Genomic DNA, 22,047 nt, shown 5'->3' on the forward strand with positions numbered 1-22,047 from the left:
TCCTCGAGATTGCCACATGACATACTCCCTTTCCTGTCACATCTCTACTCAGATGTCAGTGAGGCTTACCCTGACCACCCTATTAAAAAATGCATTCAATTCATTCACCCAACAAATACATTTTGTGCATCTATGGGAATCCAGGCACTCTTCTGTCCCCCGGGAATACAACAGCCAACAAAATAGGTAAAAAATACCCTTGCCCTCATGGAGTTTATAAGCTGTTGGGAACTAGGAAGGAGGGGAGATGATAAACAAGCAAGGAAATATAGTATGTCAGATGAGATGATGAGATAGATATTATCTATCTATCTCTATCTATCAAAAGAACAAAAACAAAGCTTGGTGCAAGAGATGGTAAATGCCTCAGCACCCCCAGTCTCCCTACCCTGCTCTCCCTATATATAACACTTATCACTTTCTAATATATCATAAAACTTATTTGCTGTGATGCTGTTGATTGTCACTCTCCAATGATAATGTCCAAGATAAAAGGACTTTGTCTCTTTTCCTGCTGACTCCCAGAACCTCAAGCAGTGCCCAGCACACAGTAAGTGATCAATAAATACCTGTTGGATGAACTGAAATTCTATTAATTTCCTTCTTTCAAATAAAAAAACAATTTTTAAAAATTAAAGCATACAATCAGTTACAGTAAGCACTTTCTTGTCAGCAACACAGAATGAAGAGCAAAGCGGAACATCTAAGAGAAAGAAAGGCCGGAGTGGGGGATAAAATAATAACGCTACCTTCTCCCAGGAATTTCTGGGCTCCTGAAAGCATTACTTTCTAGCATGGCTTTTTTTCTAGCACTCCAGTCGGAGGGCTCTGCCCAGCACTAATGAATGTCTAAGGAGTCAGGAGCTGCTCTAGTGGAATAAAAAGCTGGAAAAGACCCCAGGAGCTTCCGGCACAGAAAACATGCTAGCGTTTTTGCCTCATTAAAAAAAAAGAAAAGAAAAAGAGAGAAAGAAAAGAAAAATCCTTGCTGTGGTAAAGTTAAAGTTCTCTGAAAATACATTGAATTGCACGCACTCAAAGAGTTCTGTGGCAGAAAAAAGATAGAACTTAACATCTGTATGATTTTAAGCTAAAAACTGAAACAGAATCTCAGTTTTCCTAATTTTAAAAGTGTTGATAAATACCAATCCTACTTATCTCGCAAAATTGTTATATATTCATCCAGTATTTGACAAACATTTAATAAATCCTTGCTACATATCAGGCGCTATTGTAAGGATCATATGTGAATATACAAGAAAGGATTCTTACATGCTATAAAAAACAAATTATTATGATTGATTATATTTGATTTACTCAACCCAGATGGGCCCCATAATAACTATACTTAGGAGCCCTTCTGCAAAATTCTTGTGTATCTAACCTTAGGAGAAAACAACTATTGCCCAAATAAATTGGCTTAATTTATTTTCTCTTTAACAAAATTGTTAATGAAAGAAAAATGGACAAAATAAGTTGGGCTCCCATTATTATCTCTGCCACTTTCCTAACCCCCCACCCATATACAGTGAAGATGGTAATAAGAAATGAGGTAGCCCAAGGCAATAAAAAAGAAAGAGGAAAAACAAAGAGGCTAGGTAAATTGATCTTTGCATAATCACAAGTTAATTACTCAAGCTGAAATCTTTCCCCAGAGGGCCTACTGCTTTACACAGAAGCCCAGTCTAACAGAAAAAGTCATTTTGTTTCATCCATCTGGCTGGATGGGAACACCTTTAAGTCTTCCAGCTTCCCATTTTCCTTTCTCAATTTCCTTCAATGTACAGAGAAAAAGTGGAATTTCCAAAGACTCCTTTAGTAAGTCACCTACTTCCTGAATGCAAACTAGGTTTTCCGTACAGTTTATCCACACGACAAAGACATGACAAATACTCCAGCAGATCAAAACAGTGCTCCGTTCCATTAAATATTCTACCTACCACTGGGATGACACTAAGGCCGGCTGAGGGTTGTCCTCAAAAAAAGTGAAAACCATAGAATACTTGTTGTGTCTTATATTCTGAGAATCATGTATAAGCCATAATTCAGTTAACACTTTTTTAAGTTGGAAAGACAGCTAGTTATTTTTTTTTTTTTTAATTTTTTTTTATAGCTACTTTTATTTTTATTTATTTATTTATTTATTTTTGGCTGTGCTGGGTCTTCGGTTCGTGCGAGGGCCTTCTCTAGTTGAGGCAAGTGGGGGCCACTCCTCATCGCGGTGCGGGGACCGCTCTTCATCGCGGTGCGCGGGCCCCTCACTATCGCGGCCCCTCCCGCCGCGGGGCACAGGCTCCAGACGCGCAGGCTCAGTAGCTGCGGCTCACGGGCCCAGCCGCTCCGCGGCATGTGGGATCCTCCCAGACCAGGGCTCGAACCCGCGTCCCCCGCATTAGCAGGCAGATTCCCAACCACTGCGCCACCAGGGAAGCCCCAGCTAGTTATTTTTAACATCCATGCTTCTAAGAAAATAAGTGTTAACCTGAAATCATAGACTTAGAATACTCTCCATAAATACTCATTGTTCTGGAAAGGAAAACAAATCAGCAGTAAAAATTTAGAAAAATAAACAAGAATATGGCTAAAGAAAATGACTGGGTTGTTTGTATTTCTCTACCAATTCTCAAAAACTGCAGAAACTTTCTACTCTAATTTTTGACTCAATGTAGAATATTAGTCTTTATCCCTTAAAAATGAATTCTTGAAAAACTGCCTTACTCTTCCATGTGAAAACTGAATCATCTCAGAATTCGTGAAATAGTGACTTAATATGATGAAATTACAAGTCATGAACAATAACTTGGGTCTGGGTTCCTTTTTCTGTAAACTGGGGATGATACTCCACCTGTCTTGCAGGTAGATTAATACGTTAGGTGCCTACCGCAGTGCCTGGCATGTGGCGGGCTCTCAATAAGGCTAGCTGCTGCTGCTGCCGTTATTATTTCCACCACCATCAACCAATGAACACTTAACCCCTGTGGATTAATTAAGAACAATCAATAATTATAAAAGATTAAAACCCCCTACAAACAGGAAGGGTGGAAAACTAGCTAGCCACCTGGAAAGGCACAGATAGCTTCTCCTACTCCCTACTGTCAGAGACAGGAAGGGATCACGCCCGCAGGACAGCGGTGGAGGTGGCTCTGAACCTTGGGGAACTCCCATTTGGGTTAGTGAGGAGGCTTGTTGGTTCCTTCCTGGCTATCAGTGTTAACTTCTACTTTGAGGCTAGAAAATAGAGCACAGAAAGCTGAAGCAGGAAGCTAAGGGTTTAGGACTTAATAGGTATAACAGAAACAGGCAGAAGAGAAGATGGAAGATATCAAGGTACAATTTCTATCAAGGAGTAAATAATATGCATTAGCCTTGATTGTCTTTTCTGCTCTGTGGAACTGAGGAGGGTAATGAACCCAAGCATATTCTAGATTTTTCTTCAAACTTTATTTCTAACAAAAGTGTATTAAAAAAATTAACAGATGATATCAGCCAGTTTAAAACAAGAAACATAAATGATAAATTGCCTTCCTCATCCAGTATCCCACATCCACTTCCTGTTCATACACTAAACATAAATAATAAGTTTTCTATTTCATCTGTTCCCAAATGATAAATCATTTTTAAGAAGTTAGTGCATGCGGTGGAAAGGAGAGGGACTTCTTCTATGTCAACAAAAAACCCTGTAGTTTAAAAGCTGGATTATCACTTAACTAATAATCCCAAAGGAATCAAAGTACTGAAGAGACTTCTACCAATTCACTAGTATTGCTCTATATTCGTGATAGCAAGCCAACTGCCTTAGCCATTCATGATTAAGTGACAACTATGGAACATGAGAATAAAAAGACATGCTTAATGTACAGTTCCAAAACAGTCGCAAAGCTTATAGTTTTATAAACAAAACAAAATGTTATAATTCTCAAACTTATGTTAACCTTTTCAAAGCTATCCCCATAAAAATTTTAACGAGAACAGCTTTTTAACCAAAAAAAAAAAAAAAATTTAAATTCCAATTTAAGATCAGCTATAAGAAAAATACATTAAAATGTCATAGAACCACAAAGTATTGAGAAAATCCTTCTTTTGGTCTTTTGGAACTAAGGCCACCAGTATTTCAAGTCTTTCTACAAGAAATGTACTTAAAGGATTAGTGTAATTTTTTTCTCAAAAATGGAGCAATTTGAGTTTTATTACTTTTGATAAGTAAAATCTATGATTAAGATATAATTTAAAATTTTTTAAAATGTAAAAAAATTTAAATTTCATTTCGTGAATTGCAAATGTTACTGCAAGGCCTTGGGTATACTCATAGCATAATGAATATGCATGACTAGGGCATAAGCAGAAAAGGAAAATAAATTAATAAAAAACTTCAATTTTGCATATGTCAGAACCAAAACAACTATCACAAAACAACTTTACAATCATTAAATGTATGGAATGAAAATCATGAGAAGGATGACTTCCCTCTGCCCGCTGGGAAAAATGTGTTGAACCATTTTCACTGCAAGCCTAAGAGAGTCCCTAGTCTCTGCAAGGAATGAAATCAAGTGGGCTTGACCTTAGCTGATAAAAAGGCTTAAAATATGTTTTAGAGCTTAAAATTTTCAAAACCCAAATACAGTTTCCAAAACCAAGGAAGCAGCTGAGTAAACTTTCAACTTCAGCCATTGTAAAAGCCAAGATTTCTAAGGTTACCAGAAGAACCTCCCTCCACATACTTCAATTACAACTTCAGCAGTTCTAAGCACAGACACAGCTGCTCGCACATTTCTAAACCTATAAATTGCATTCCTTCTCAGAGGGAAAATTAAGTGACTTAAGTGTCAAAGTCTTAGGACGGTATGAGGTATCCTAGAGGTGGGCAGAAGCTCAGACTGTGAGGGTGGAAGGACATGGTACAACTAGGAGAAAATCGAGGCTGAAGGAGAGAATAATGATCTAGAAATGACAGTGAAAAGCAAGGTTGTTGCTGCTAGTCATGTTCTCCTTTTTGCCTCTGAAAAAGGGAGGAGGTGTGAGAAGGATTCAGACATATTGTGAAGGTTTTGCATGCTGCATTATGAAACTCATGGTGGTACAGACTTCTTATAATGTCTGTTAAGAAAAGACAGTTCTTAAAAGTCTAGAGTAAATAAGTGGTACCAGCATATTGTTTTGTAGTAGAGGAAGTCTGGCTGTTGCCTACATTGTAAGATTATTTCATTAATTATTCCAAAGGAACATAACCATACATCTCTATTAGAGAAGAGAGATCGTTTAATTTATGCTAAGGTCCTGAATTTAAACTGTCAGTCTGCCCCTCTCTCTTTCTCTATATATATGATGCTTAGAAGGGTCTTTAAGGCTTCAGAGAGAAAGTAACAATTGAATTGGACCTTTACATTAGAGTAGGATTTTTGTCTCACACAGATAAGTAAATAGTCTGGTGGGGCTGGCGTATGAAGTACATGGCAATGAATAATAGTAGGAGAGAGGCTTGAAAAGTTAATTGTGTCATGCTAGAAGGTTTGGGCTTTATCCTGGTGGCAATGAGGAGCCACCAAACTTTTATTTTTTAACTTTTTATTTTGAAAAGCCTTAAAGTCAAAAGAATAGCACAATAAATGCATATCTACCCATCACCTATGTAAACCAATCGCAAACATTTTGCCACATTTGCCTTATTTCTCTATATATGTATTTATTTATAATCCTTTTTACTTTTGCTGAAACATTTGAAAATTAGTTAGACATCCTGATACTTTGCCACTAAAGCCCTCAGCATGTATCTCCTAAGAATACGAGCATCCTTCTATAACAATCCCATTATCGTACCCAAGAAGTTTAACACCTGCACAATTATATGAGCTATTATGTAGTCCACATTCTAATTACCCAATAGTTCCCTTTGTGGCTGTTTCTCCCCAGTCCAAGATCCAATCAAGGACCACACATTGCATTTAACTGTGAAGTCTCCTCTAATCTAGAAGGATCCCCCGTCGTTCCTTTTTTTCCTTTCGTGACACTGACACTTTTTAAGAAGCCAGGGTAACAGTCCACAAGGTGGGTCTGTCTGGTTGTTTATTAGTGACGGGATTCACATTAACCATTTCTGGCAAGACTGCCACACAGGTCATGCTGTGTACTTCCCACTGCATCACATCAGGAGGGCTGGGTCCGTTTTTAAGCACAGATTTTTTTTTTTTAACATCTTTATTGGAGTATAATTGCTTTACATTGGTGCGTTAGTTTCTGCTGTATAACAAAGTGAATCAGCTATACGTATACATATATCACCATATCTCCTCCCTCTTGCATCTCCCTCCCACCCTCCCTATCCCACTCCTCTAGGTGGTCACAAAGCACCGAGCTGATCTCCCTGTGCTATGCGGCTGCTTCCCACTAGCTATCTATTTTACGTTTGGTAGTGTATATATGTCCATGCCACTCTCTCACTTCGTCCCAGCTTACCCTTCCCCCTCCCCATGTCCTCAAGTCCATTCTCTACGTCTGTGTCTTTATTCCTGTCCTGCCCGTAGGTTCTTCAGAACCATTTTTGTTTTAGATTCCATAAATATGTGTTAGCCTACGGTATTTGTTTTTCTCTTTCTGACTTACTTCACTCTGTATAACAGATTCTAGGTCCATCCACCTCACTACAAATAACTCAATTTCGTTTCTTTTTATGGCTGAGTAATATTCCATTGTATATATGTGCCACATCTTCTTTATCCATTCATCTGTCGATGGACACTTAGGTAGCTTCCATGTCCTGGCTATTGTAAACAGTGCTGCAATGAACACTGAAGCACAGACTTTTAAGGCATGGAATCAGTTTCCTCATTAGATTTATGTGTTAGATAATTTTGGAAGCAGTGTCAACATCTAGATTTTTTGCCAAATATTTCCAGCAAGCTAGACCAAAAAAAAAAAAAATCTGTGGTCTCTCTCCTCAGACATTCTTGATATGATGTTCTTATTCTCCCAGTATATACAGAATAACCTAGTAATCACTTTTACTTTATCAGTCACCGACTATGTCAACTCATGATGGCATAAACATTACCTGATATAATTTGGCTGCAATCATGCACTGACTAATTCATGATTCCATATAACTCAACAGCATATTAAGCCATTAAATGGCACAGAAGTAGAGATGGCTTTGCTATCAACTAAAATGTTAACATAGTTTGCTTTTAGCTAACGCCACTGACCAGACATTATTCTTATTTCAAATGCTATCTTAGAATTCCTAGCTTCAAATATCATATAACATGTCTTATAAGGAGTGTACAGTAAGGGAGAATCTACTTTTTCTTAAAGGAGCTCAAATCAGTACAGCAATGAGTAAACAGGACTATCTTCATTAACAGTATTCACTAAAGCAAGGATCTCCCAAATTTGACTCTGGTTGAAAAAAGACTTTCACTTACTTCACAGTGTAGTATATATATATTCAATATGTTAAATAGTAAATATTTTTAAGACTAGTAGATACAATAAATTCCTAGACCCTTAAAAGAAGTTAGTAAAAAAATCATACCTGAGTAAAAATATTATGCGTTTGGCTTAAAATCCACCTGGCATCAGCATCAGGTGCTACTACTAATTTCAAGGTCCCAACATAAACATCAGAACATAAGGTCCAGAAATGCTGTTCTTGTAAACTGTAAACTCCTTGCAACTGCTGCACCTAAAATATAAAGAGCACACATTAACATGGACTCAAGTATAAGTACACCCAACTTAAATTATGCAACACATCAGTAAACATGGATTCTACTCTCTAATGAAAAAAGTGGGCTGGTGGTGGGGAGGGCAGTTTGAATTGATTAACAAATACCTACTGAGTACTTACTATGTGCTGGTACCATGACAGGTGTTTGGGAAATATAAATAAACACATATCAAAATTTGTAGGGCACAGCTGAGAGAGTGCCTAAGTGAAATTTACATTTCCAAATACAGTTGACCCGAGAACAGCACAGGGGTTAGGGATGCCAGCCCTCTTCTCAGTCGAAAACCTGAGGATGCAACCAACCATGGATCATGCAGTACTGTGGTTATTTACTATTGAAAAATATCCATGTATAAGTAGAACGTGCAGTTCAAACCTGTGTTGTTCAAGGGTCAACTGTACATCGATCAGAAGACAAATATAAATACAAATGAGCTAAGAAATTAGGAAAAAAACAAAGTCAACTTAAGAAATAAAAAGGAAGGAAATAAAGGATGGAAATCAATGATCCACAAATTTAGAAATGACAGAGTTCACAATATCAAAAAACTAGTTCTCTGAAAAGATTAACGAGCTAGAGAGTCAGTGTTTCGTACGTAATGGGGGCATGTTTTAGACAGGACGATTCTTCATCGTGTACAAGTGTCAGGAACTACAGGATCTTTGCATCCCCAGGACCCAGGGAACTACATGCCAACATATACCCTTCCCCAACTCATGTGACAACCAAAAAAGGGAGGGATGTCTCAAAGTTTTTCCAGTGGCTCCTTAAGTGTTCCACACCCTTAGGTTGACAACCACTGGCAAGACAAACTCTGATGGCGGTAAAAAAATAAAATAAATGAACATGCAATTAAACAAAGTACAAAATGAAAAAGGAAAAGAACTACAAACAACAGATTTTAAAAACCATAAAACGGAATACTATATGAATGTATCAATATGTGAGTGTACAAAATACTACAGCTGAGTAGAATCCAAACACTTCTCACCACCTCTACTGCTGTCAGGCTAGTTGAAGCCACTTTAGTTTGGATTATTGTAATACCTTATTAACTGGTCTCTCTATTTCTAGCCTTGCACCTCTTCATCTATTCTCAAAACAGTAGCCCAAGTAAGAATCTGTTACTTTAGATCAGATGCTTTCACTCTGCTCAGAATCCTCCAGTAGATTCCCATCTTACTCTGAACAAAAACCAGTGCTTTCACGATGACCTACATGGACCCATGTCATGTGGCCCCTTGCTATTTACCTTATTTACCTCATCTCCTACTGCTCCTCCCCTTGCTCCCTCTTCCTCAGCTACAGCAGCCTCCTCACCACTCTGAAAAGTCAGGCACACTCCTGTCTCAGGGTATTTGCTATTCCCTCTGCCTGGAGTGTCTTTCCTTACAGATTTCTGCCTGGCCTACTTTGTTTGGGTCTTGACTCAAATGCCATCTTCTCAGGAGGCCCTTCTACTGTTATTCCATCTAAAACTACAATGCTTTTATTTTTACATTTCTCTGCTTTGTTTTACTTTTCGGCATGTAATGTCGCACACTACATTACTTATGTTATTTATATTGTTTCTTGCCTGTCTCCTCTGGCAGAACTCAAGCTCAATAAAGGCAGGGATTTATTTTCGATTTTTATGTTTTGTATCCTCAGCACCTAAAACTGTAAGGACCTAAGCCTGGCCCAAGTAAATGCTCAGTAAATAGTACATGTATGTATATAAAATGAATATAAATTCAATTTTGGTGTTTGCTTTGGTAGCACATATACTAAAATTAGAATGATCAGAGAAGATTAACATGGCCCTTGTGCAAGAATGACATGCAAATTCATGAAGTGTTCCATGGTCATTTCACAATGTACATGTATATCAAAACAACACATTGTACACTTTAAATATACATAATTTTCATTTATCAATTTTACCTCACTAAAGCTGGAAAAAATAAATAAATAATAAAATCAGAAAAGCAACAACAAAAAACACAATTTCAAAAATCCAGACAAAATGAATAAATTTCTGGAAATACAGAAAATGCTGTAATATAAGAAAAAAACCAGAAAATATAAAAGGGCCATTAAAAACTGAAAAGGTAATAAAAGTTCTCTTTCATAAAGCACCCCCCCAACCCCAGTCCCAGAGGGCAGACTTTCAAGAAACTTAACATAACCTCTTAGTTTTGCCAGAAAATAAAAAAGAGGTGCTATCTCATATAAGTAAGAATTAATCTTGATCCCCAACCAGATAAAGACAATAAATCATAAGCTAATTTCTCTTATGAATTAAATAAGCTAACTCCAACAATATATTAAAAAATAACATATCATGACTAAGTTAGGTTTATCCCAAGAGGGAAAGATTAAGCACCAGAAACTCTATTACTGTTATTCTTCAATTAGTGAAGCAAAGGAGAAAAATCACATAGTCATTTCAATAAAAGCAGTACAATTATTTAATAAAATTCAACCCCTATTTATGATTAGAAGGACACTTCCTTAACTTAATAAAAGCTATCTACCCAAAATGTACAGAAAACACTTAAGGAAAAAACGTTAGATGTATTCTCTTGAAGATCAGGAAAATCTTTACAAAGATGTCCATATCACCACTATTGTTTAATATCTCTGTATAGATCTGGAGGAGATGAACTAAAATCAGAACCCAGAAGTTAAAACAAAGGCTCAATGTAAAAAGATCTTTATAACAATTACAGCAATTTAAAAGAGAAAGAGGTTACTCTGTGAAGGGGTTAACTACCGATTCCTGGAAATAGTCAAGAAGCTGAATGACCAACTGAATGTCGCAAAGGAGATTCTTCCAACAGATAGAAGTCTGGGCCAAATGAATAATAAGATCTTTTTGAATTCTGAGATTCCCTGATTCTTAAGTTATCTATTTGGGATGTCAATTAAGAAAAAGTTGAACTTATATCTATCAAAAATATTTATTTTTATCAGAATTTGATGCATGTAGGATTACTTTCTATAAGCTCCAAGACACTTGGTGGGAAATGTGAGACAATAACCATTGTGCCCTTTAAAAAATCTGCTTTTACTAGGGAAAGAGGTCAAGGTGGACTTCCTCTTCCTCTTTCAGGACTCTGATGACACAGTGGTTTGAACCTGATATCCCTCCACACTTTTCTAAATGGAAATGGTATACTGCTAGGGAAACAACACCCTGACTGAACAGATTTCTTCTACCTCCATAGATAGAGCAGTACAAGCACATTCCTGCAGTTATCCTAAAGCATAAGTTAAGGAATGATTCTTATAGAAACTGGCATTAACTTTACTCAAATTAAAAAAAGTGGGGAAAGTGTAGCTACAGATGAAAATCTGTGTTGCTCTTCCAGCTCTGACAGTGTAGTTTAACAGAAAGAGCATGAGCTTTTAAAGCCAGAATGACATGGATTCAAATCCAGATTCAGCCACTACCATCTGTGACTTTAGATGAGTTACTTAAATCCTTGAACCTCAATTTCACTCAGTTTTCCTAGGGAAAGGAAGATGAAACTTACCCTGTATGGTTAATGTGAAGAAAAGAAACAATATATGTAAATCACTTAATATAGGTACCAGCTTAGAGTAGGCATTCAATAAATTGCCCCTTTCTCTTCCACAACTATGCTGACTGGTCCTACCTTAAAATCATAAAACCACAAATGTCAAATGGGCAGCACTTCACTTTCCCTATCTCAAAAAGAACTATTCTATACCTTCTCTTTTCTCCTCTGGTCTTCTAATTTCTCTGCATGATTACTCTGCCCTGTAAATCAAAGAGAAAATAGAAGCACACAGAAAATCCCTTATCCTGCACCACCAAATCCACCAGTCAGCCCTCATCTCTTCCAGCACTTTCTGTTTTCCCTTGGGGGATACAGTACCCCTGCCTCCTATCTACAATTAATTCCTCCATAGTGCTTTGGGTTCTATCCTTTTTCACCTTCTCAAGAACTTCATTCCTTCAGCAGGTAGTGAAGTAACCTGCTTCACTACCACACCATCAATTTCTTCCTGTCAGTCGGACTGTTCCCATCAGTAACACACAGGCTCCAGAACTGCACTGTGTAATATGGAAGTCACTAGACACATGTGATTAAATATATGAAAATGAAATGAAATTTAAAAATTAGTTGCGCTAGCTCAAATTATTAAGCTTCAAGCGCTCAATAGCCACATGTTCCTTGTGACTTCCATACTGGACAATGTAGATTATTGAACATCTCCATTATTGGGGAAAGTTCTCTGGGATGCTGTTTTAAAAAATCTTATTTTAAAAACAAATTCCCTCACCATTGTTACTATATCTACAGCCAAGCTATCAGCTCATTTCTTTGTTCCCTTTAACAACACTTCTTAAAAAAAGTTGACTGTAACCACTATCTCTACCTCCCCAATTCATTTTCTCCTTAATCTGCTATTATCATGCTTTCTCCAAACTCTACTGAAAATGCTTTTATCAATGCCATTAATGCTGTTCATGATCCCAATCAATGGTCACTTCTCTGTTCCTACTGTAATTGCCTCACAGAAATATTTGGCACCATTGATTACTTCCTCCTTCTTCAACTTCTTCTGGGTTTTCCAGCTCCCATTCCTGGCTTTCCCACCTGTGCTCTAAATCTGGAGTTGAAACTTGACCTAAAGATTAGAGCTTAATCCTCCCAAGGTAATCTCACATAATCCTAATGTTTTAAATGCTAGTCATATACTGATGACTCAAAACTCCTCCTAGTTCTAATCAGTCCCTAAAATTCCAGATGTGCATATCCAACCACTTAAGTGACATTTCCCCTAGATGTGCAGTAGGCATTTCATTTTTAACATATCCAGAATAGAACTCTCGATCTGGGAGGATCTTCCACCCTCACACCTGCATCAACCTCAACAAATGGTATTAGCATCTACCTAGTTGCGATTCAACACTTTTTCTCCCCTCTGCTAATATAATCCATCTCCAAAAACTTATCCAAAATATCTACTTAGCTCCATTTTCACTTCTACCACTGTAGTCCAGGCCACGATTTTTCAGATTAGAAGATAACAGCCTCTTAACTGGTTTTCTTTGCTTTCATTCTCCCTAGAGTTTATTCTCTAATAGCAAGCAGAATAAGCTTTTAAAAACTTAAATTTTGTGACACTCTACCTGCCTAAAAGCTTTCTAATGCTTCCCACTGAATAGAATTAAATCTAAACCTCTTAGTAAGACCAAAACCTCTATATGATCTGTCCTCTGCCATTCTCCCCAGCCTTTCCAGCCACTCTTCCCTTTATTATGCTTCAGCCACAATGGCTTTTTTTTTTCCTGTTTTTCAAACACACTAAATTAGTTCCAGTCATAGACCTTTTTGCATTAGCATTTTCCTTTGCTTGGAATACTCTTCTCCAAGATTTTCATGTCTGGCTCCTTCTTGTCAACAAGATTTCAATTTCCTTGAATATGACTTCCCGGATAAATCTGACGTAGCCACCCATGTCTCACATGACTTTGTTTTATTTCTGTTATAGTAATCATCACTGATATTTTCTTATTTATTTATTGTTTAGTGCCTGTGTTTCCCCACCAGACCATAAATTCTTTGATAGATCCTGACTACCTTATTTACCATTACACTCCCTAGTATCTTAGAAGAATATATGGCATAAAAGGGGAGCTCACAAAATCTATGCTGAAGAAATGCTTATATCATCTGCTATTCATATGTATATTTTAAAAGAGCTGCTTGATTTCTAGATGAGGACAACTTCTACCACATTTTCTTTAGTGACGCTCAATATTTTCCAATGATTTTATTCTGGTTTGTATAAATGGCATTCATGGTCAGCATTCAGTCTTGGCAGAAATACTAAATTATACACACAGGCTACCCATATTTATAAAAGTTATAACCCCTAACAGCTTGGAAACAACCAAAACCCGATGGTTTGGAAGCTTTGAAACTTACCCTCTGATAGCACTGAGGGAGAGTATTTTCCAAAAGGGGAGGAGTTCTCTGCATTAATATTCCAACAGACTCTCTTAAAAGAGGAATAACACTATAGAAAAGGAAGACATCAAACTTATTAAAGCCACATTCTGACAATCCCATCCTGCAAGAAAGTAATAATATACCTCCCAATAGAATATAACAAAGATTTGTCAGAATAATATGAGGAAAAAGAATCCAGCCATTGCTCCAAATTTTTCATGGGACAAATAAGTTATTTAAAGTAAAAGTAAAAGAGCTAAATGAAATACATCAATGTATGAAACAATAAACATACTACTGAATAGTACTGGAGCATCTAAAATTTAAACACAGCAGTCATTCAACTGTCATTTAAAATATGACTTCAAATGGCTAGAATCTTCAAGGATAATCTATAAAGCACATCATGGCCAACTGGTCCTTAACGTTTATCAAATATTTACATTCATTTATCTGAACAGTACTGTTAAGGAAAATACAAAAAAATTAATACAGTATATTAAGTTCATTCGTCCAGTGTTTTTCCAACCCGATGATATATCAGTCTTCTTTGATTATTAAAAAAAATAGAAGCCTGGATATAGCCACAGATCTAGTGAATCAGCGCCTCTAGTGATAGGGCCCCAAAGCCTGTATGAATTGATGTAATTAGTCCTCAACCAGTATTTGGAAATTATGGCTTTAGGCTACTTGGATGGTTAAATGCACAGAAAGCAATTAATAGTGTAATGGTGAGGGTGACTCTAATGCAGTAGTTTTCTAAACCAGCTACATATCAAATTCACCTTAGAGTCTTGTTTGTTGTCATTTCTAACATACTGAATGAGAATCTCTGAGGGAGAGTTGAGGCATCTATGTTTTTAAAAAGCTCTTCAGGGAGAGTCCAATGAGTCAGGGGGTGAGGCACTGCTCTATTTCTTGAAGCAGACTGAGAGGGAAGGTCAAGAATAGCTTCATTACACTTAATAGCTTAAGCCAGTTCTTTCTTTTAAACTTGTAGAATCTCAATATTTCTAGAGTAAAACCCCTCCTGATTATAGCTATAGGAGATAGAGATAAAAACAAAACAAAACAAAACATATACCTTTTTAAGGAAGGTAGAAGGTGAAGTGTACCTTAAAAGATTAGTAGTACTTCTGACAGATAGAAAAGAAAGAGAAGATATTAATGAAGGCGCAAAGGAACAGGGACAATGCTTGTCTTGTTCACTGTTATATTCCCAAGGAGGCCTAGTAAAGTGCTGGTCACAAAGTGGGCCCACAATAAATACTTGTTGGTTAAATGAATGATAAATGCATAGATATTAGATGTTTTAGAATCTAGATTAAAGAAAGGAAAGGCCCCAGGGAAGAAATTAGGAGACTGTTCCATACTTTGTGTTCAGTGATAAGTACTTGGATAGGGAGGGTAAAAACAGGAACAGAAACAAATAGAAAAATTAAACAGATACTGAGAGATATTGAGAAACTGGTGTCCAGGGAAGCAACACCAAGGGCAAGCTTAGAAAACTGAAAGTGTGGAGAGAATAGCAGTAATGAATATAAAAGCTCAACGTAGACAGGAGTTTAAGTCACATTCAAATGAAAATATTCTTCAGTCAGATAGTGATTTACGAGCCAAGAATAATTAGATGCCACCTTTAATTGCTTCTTCTCCCTTAAAACCCTCATCCTCTAAATCACCAAGTTCTCATGACTTAACATTCTAAACATTTCTAAACTCCATCACCTCCCCGTCACTCTATTACATATGTCTACAATAATCTCCATATCACTTCACTTGGATTATTATAATAGCCTCCTAAATGGTCCCTTTACCTCTAGTCTTATTTCCTTAAGTCTGCTGTGACAGGCAGCTTTAAAGATGGATCCCAATGACCCCTGCCTCCCTAGCGTTCATGCTCTTGTGTAATCCCTTCTCCTTGAGTGTGGGCTGGATCTAGTGACTTGCTCCTAATGAGTTAAGTATGGCAAAAGTGACAAGATGTCAATTCTAAATTAAAGTAGTCTGGCTTCCATCTTGTTCACCCTCCTCTCTTGCTCTCTCACTTGCTTGCTCAAAGCTGCCACGCTGTGAGCTGTCCTATGGAGAGGCCTGGGGCAAGGAACTGAGAGATGCCTCTGGAGAGGAACTGAGACCCTCAGTCCAACAGCCCAAAAGAAACTCAATACTGTCAACAGCCACTTCAGTGAGCTTGGAAGTGGATTCTCTTCCAGACGAGCACTGGAATGACTGCAGCCCTGGCTGACACCTTGACTGTCACCTTGTTAGAGACCCTGAGCCAGAGCCAGTTAGCCACGCTCAGGTTCCTGAACCAAGGCAAAGATAATAATGTGTGTTATCTCAGCTACAAGGTTTTTGTGTTAAGTTCTTATGCATTCATAGATAACTAATATAACCATTCTTTACAAAGCCATTAGACTAATCTACCTAAAATCAGTATCTGACTCTATCCCTTCCCCCTTTAAAAAAAATCCATTAAGAGCTCCCTACTGCCTAGGGGATTAAGTGTAAGCTCTTTCACATGGTATATTTTTTGATCTGCCCTCCTCTTTTGATCTCCACCTCCTATCATTTTTGCTTCACATTTTAAGCTCTCTAAAACGTAAGCATGTTTGTACTTTCACTTTCCGCTGTTTTTCCTTTCATGCTTTGGCTCATGCTGTAACCTCTCTAGAATGTCCCTAAACTGCCCTGTAACCTGGCTTCTATTCCTTCTTTAAAATCTCAAGTGTCACCCCTTTTAGGGTATATTCCCTGATCCCAAACTGTCCTCCAAACTGTATAAATGTCCTCTCTGTGCTCCTGTAAAACATCTGTGATACCTATAGTAACACTGGAGGAAAAATGGGTGGAAAGCAACTGGAATCAGGGTTAAGGATTTTGACAGTGAAAGAACATCTGTTATTCCTTCATCTAACCTGAAGAGTAGTGTCTATCTACTGTGCTGTGATTAAATAGGTGAGGACTCCCTGGATTTACCAAAAAGGCAAAGAAAAACAACACAGTAGAATAATAAGGCATAATTCAACCATTACATTTTTTCTTTCCTTTCTCCATCCTCATTTCTCAGGAAAAAGAAAGGATCAGTCACTAAATGTTTCTATATATCTAATTTACACAATGTTTATGTTTTCCTACTTTCCTTATTGTACTTCTCAGAAAATGAGGCACAAAAATGGTTCCCCTAGAATAACTGTTTGAGAATAAGCAATTTAAAAAAATGTTTTATACAGCAGGTTCTTATTAGTTATCCATTTTATACATATTAGTGTATATATGTCAATCCCAATCTCCCAAATCATCACACCACCCCCACCAGAGAATAAGAAAAGAATTTCCATGTGCCCACTAAATTTAGCTATTTTGATAATTTCTTCTCCAATCTTTACCTCAAGAAACTGCTAATAATCTGGAGATATCTGAGGTGGAAAAATCACTCAAATGTAAAAATCATGAGACTTGGGTTCTAATTCTGCCATTAAATAGCTTCAGGCAAATAGTATAACATTCCAGAGCATCAGTTTTCTCATCTATAAAATGAGGAAGTAGATTAAATATCTAGGCAATTTCTTCCATCTTTAATTTATTTTCATTCAATAAGAAAAAAAAAAAAGGTCAATCTACAAGGAATACTGAGAGAGAATATATTTGGAAATGAAAGAAAATAAGTCGCCTTTCTGTTCTAAACAGCAGCAACAACAATGCACAGCAGCGTCCTCAGACGAGATACACCTTCGCCAACGAATTTAATCTATTACTACTTAGGTAATCCTGCCAATGGATTTTATTACGCAATCAATACAAATAAGCAATAATTAAGCACTACATGCTTTGCTTGGCATCAGATTTTCTCGAATCAGATGGAATCTTACTCTAGAGTTGTGGTAATGGAGACCTAGTGCACCGAAGTAACTTGCCCAAGGACATAGCCAGTGAATGGGAGAGCTAGAATAATAAGAACAGGTCTTTTGACTCCAAACTCAATCTTGAAAAGTTCAAGTCAACATTTACTATATGCCTACCATGGGCCAGACATGTGCTAGGCACCAGAAATAAAAAGATAAATAATACACAATGCCTTACCTCAAAGGAATTCACAACTATTGAAAAAGCCTGTAGAGATCAATGGAAATCAGGCAACAAACACTTATTTAGGACCCACCATTTGGAGGAAGGCACATATGAATTCAAAACAACTGTAGATTAAAAGCCTGTATCCAATTTCATTTCCCATGAACCTTTGGTGAACTTTTTTTTATTAGTATGTTGACAACTTACTATTGAATATACCTTTAAAAATAAAAAGTATAACTTTCAAAATAAAGTGGGGGGAAAAGGAATAGAAGAGAACATGGACTCTACTGTAACAGGCATGCAATATGAGCAATGATGTTACTTAAGCAATAGTTGCAAAATATCACCTTGCAAACAACTTTTAAAATATTTATTGTCTTAGAATACCTAGGACTAGTCTAGCTTTCCTTGCAAAGAGCTAAAGCACAATTAATACAAAAGAGTTGAGTCCAATCTAAAATAATCCTTAAGGAGATCAGCTTTAAAACATTAAAGACATTCCCTTAATACAGTCTCTTAATAAGTCACCCAAAATAACCATCTACAAATTTATCCAAACCTTTGTTCAAATTTTTATGTGTTAACCCACGTGTATTGCCTCTCAAAGACTGCTACTCCCTTGTAAGAACAACAATAACAACAACTAGTACGGCCCTTTTTCTCCTAAAATTTACTTTCACCTGTGGCCCTTAGTTTGAGGATTCTAGAACTGGTGAAGTTCCATGATCACAGATTACACACTATTAGAATTAACAGAGGGGACTTCCCTGGTGGCACAGTGGTTAAGAATCCGCCTGCCAATGCAGGGGACACAGGTTTGAGCCCTGGTCTGGGAAGATCCCATGTGCCGTGGAGCAACTAAACCCATGCACCACAACTACTGAGCCTGCGCTCTAGAGCCCACGAGCCACAACTACTGAGCCCATGTGCCACAACTCCTGAAGCCCGTGTGCCTAGAGCCCATGCTCTGCAACAAGAGAAGGCACCGCAATGAGAAGCCAGCACACCACAACGAAGAATAGCCTCCGCTCGCCACAACTAGAGAAGCCCACGAGCAGCAAAGAAGACCCAACGCAGCCAAAAATAAATAAATAAATTTATAAAAAAAGAATTAACAGAGAATTTATAGATCACTCATTTTAACACAATTCAAGAACCATAATGCAGGTAAATATTTTAATAATAAAATTAATGTTAGAAGCAAGCATCTATTTTAAAATAACTAAATAAAAGATATAACTGATACATATAAGGAAATAATATATAGAGAGTGTACCAACAGGTTCTTACTGATTTTGTTATACTATAAAATTTGGAATGGTTGCCTACTTAGGTAGAATTTTAATAAAATGTTTACATTCAACAGCAGCAAGCATTTCACCAAAGCACATGGAAGCATCACACTAATTTTCTCCAATAATAATTTTAAAATATTGTTAAGAATTTCAGATGTAGGAGCTATATAACTAGGTTATGAAACTGGGGCGGGGAGAAAAAGATGCTTGCTAAATCACATGGTGATAAGCAATTTAGAACCAAAGCCAATTTCTATAACAATCTCAGAGGTCATAAAAATGTAAAAGAAACCTGTAGAACCTCTATTTTTGCTTTTTTAAAATTGTGTTTAGCTCAGGAGTTTGCGCCTATATTTTTCTGATTAACTATTGTAATAGGGAATCATAAAATAGATTTTAGCATGGATCTATCTAGCCATAATGAAAGGATACGGGGAAAAAGACAAACTTAGCAAATTCCTGACTGAGCTAAGACTTAGAGCTGCATCCAAACCCCAAAAGTAAGCATTTGGAAACAATTAGAGGTTCACTTCTGGTTGACTAACTCAATTCTAGCTTTAACAGTGAAATAGCATTTTCCTAGCATATATAAAAAGAATGAGTCATTAGGTACATGAGTTTACCAGTAAAACATGGTAATAGTTTTATTCCTCAAAAGCTGAAGATAAATCAAATTTACAATCATACAATCAGAAACTTAAAATTAATATGAAAGCTTAAATGCTAGCAGATTAAATAAGCAACAGTTATTACTCTTTATTGCCAGTAACTTTGTAAATGAAAAAATATTCAAATCTAACTTCAAAAGCAGCATATTTAGTGAGTCTCACCATTTCAACAGTACGTAAAATTACCTAGCAATAATTATAAGCAAACCAAACCAAAGAAAAGGGTACACGTTATGAAAACTTTTGAAGAACAATCAGACTGGTGATAATCATAATCATTAACAATAAAAAATTTCAGAGAGTTGAAACTATTACTTAGATCTGAGAATAAATATCTATTAATAATAATTAAAACATAATTACTGATTCACCTTTTTTGAATTGGCTAACGGGCTTAAGTCCTCCTGCATATTACCAGTGGTTCTTATAATCTACAAGCATATAGATAGCTGTACTTTATAAAAGAACCCATAAATTTGAAGGTGTAGTATATATCATATACTCGAAAATGCTTAGTGGACAAAAAAACCAAAGAAAATTGGCCCCCAAAAGCAATGTATTCTGCATTCAGATATGGTGGTCCTATGACAAGCTGTAAATATGCAGTCATATTTACACAAATAAAATGATTCCGTAGTAAAAAACAATTACCCATTAACCCAGAATTTCATGAGCCTAATATAGAACAGATAACCCAGAACCACAGGAATTGTGGTTTGCCTTATAATTATTCTGAGTTTCTGAAACCTATGGTTTAAATCAATGCATATTTACAGAGTACCTACTTTACTCAATAATGGAGACAGTAAGATATCCTAAAATACCCTTAGAACTTAGAGCCAAAGTCATGAAAAGGTCACTCTTTTCCTTAAACTTCTGGAACTTAGTTATAACACTTAATGCATCTGGTCTTTGGACTAAAAGCATTAGTAAATAATGTCAAGTTAGTAAATAGTAATGTCTTTCTTTAGACAACACTTAATAGTTTTTAAAGTACTTAATAAATTTTTTCCAATTTGATCCTCACAACAACCTTAAGTAACTTTCAGAAAACGTTGGAATCACAGATGTAAGCAAGATCATAAGAGATCATTTAGGCCAACCCCCTCATTTTACAGAAAAGAAAACCATCTCAGAGAGATTAAGACAACTTGTTCTTTGTTACACACACCAGCGTGGCAGAGCTGGGTGGGATAACTCCAAGACTATAGCTCCCTGCACTGCACTGCAGAGTCTCATCATGATCGAGTCCTCTGGAGTCAGAGACCACATTATATTCTTTTAATTCCCAGTGCCCAGCACAGTGTATGGAATATAATAAGTGCTTGACATATGACTGCTGAATGCATAGTCTATTTTAAAATTTCAAACACTAGCGGAAGATTAAAATGTAAAACATCCCTTGTTTGACATGACTTTCAACCCTTCACAATAACAGCTAAATAACAAAACAAGGAAAGAGCCCCTCAGTTTAGTCATTTCCCCAAAAGAATCTCCAATAAATAGAAGCAAAAGTATCTTATCCTCTACTCAAGTATAGGTGAGAAAGAACTAATCACACTTAGGCAGAAGCAATTAACATTCCCAGCTCTTGATGTGCAATTTGTTATCTTAATAAAGGCTCTTTATTCTCATGAATAAGAATATTCTCATAAATAAGAAACTAAAATCACACCAACAATATAAGTAAAAAAAAAATTACTAAGTGATACATATGTATCCATGAAGAGCAAAGGTGCAAATAAATAAGAAAAATGAATGAGAATTCATAATACCCTGTCAAGAGGGAGGGAAATGGGGAAAAACAATGGAATAAAAGAAGTAAGAAGAGAGGACTTCCCTGGTGGCGCAGTGGTTAAGAATCCACCTGCCAATGCAGGGGACACGGGTTCGAGCCCTGGTCCGGGAAGATCCCACATGCCGCGGAGCAACTAAGCCCATGTGCCACAACTACTGAGCTTGCGCTCTAGAGCCCACGAGCCACAACTACTGAAACCATGTGCCACAACTACTGAAGCCTGTGTGCCTAGAGCCTGTGCTCTGCAACAAGAGAAGCCACCGCAATGAGAAGCCCACGCACTGCAATGAAGAGTAGTCCCCACTCGCTGCAACCAGAGAAAGCCCGCGCACAGCAACGAAGACCCAAGGCAGCCAAAAATAAATAAATATTTTTTTTTAAAAAAGGAAAAGCAGAGAAAAAGGTGAAAGGATTTAAAAAAAAGAAAAAGACGAGGACAAAGAGCACCACAAGATATACATAGTTTTGAGAGAAGACTGGAATAAATCTTCTTCTTCTTATTATTAAATATGGTAACAT

At 36.9% G+C, this 22,047-nt stretch overlaps 1 protein-coding gene and 2 long non-coding RNA genes across 5 annotated transcripts in view; 2 read left to right on the forward strand and 1 right to left on the reverse strand.

Moving 5' to 3' along the window:
• Positions 1 to 22,047, forward strand: part of LOC309626564 — a 240,657-nt gene that overhangs the window by 190,996 nt on the left and 27,614 nt on the right. The gene's annotated exons all lie outside the window — the stretch shown is intronic.
• LOC309626537 overlaps positions 1 to 22,047 on the forward strand; it is a 124,206-nt gene that overhangs the window by 91,218 nt on the left and 10,941 nt on the right. The gene's annotated exons all lie outside the window — the stretch shown is intronic.
• Positions 1 to 22,047, reverse strand: part of SLC30A7 (solute carrier family 30 member 7) — an 82,314-nt gene that overhangs the window by 8,070 nt on the left and 52,197 nt on the right. For 2 of the 3 annotated variants that reach the window (XM_082385769.1, XM_082385768.1), the window contains exons 9-10: positions 13,667 to 13,757; positions 7,526 to 7,675 (exon numbers count right to left, since the gene is read on the reverse strand). In XM_082385769.1, coding sequence (XP_082241895.1) covers positions 7,526 to 7,675; positions 13,667 to 13,757 — 241 coding nt within the window. The remainder of the gene's footprint in view (positions 1 to 7,525; positions 7,676 to 13,666; positions 13,758 to 22,047) is intronic. The other variant, XR_014242739.1, reaches the window with a different exon arrangement.

Source organism: Balaenoptera borealis (genome assembly GCF_965194805.1).
Source record: "Balaenoptera borealis genome assembly, chromosome: 1".
Taxonomy (NCBI): Eukaryota; Metazoa; Chordata; class Mammalia; order Artiodactyla; family Balaenopteridae; genus Balaenoptera; species Balaenoptera borealis.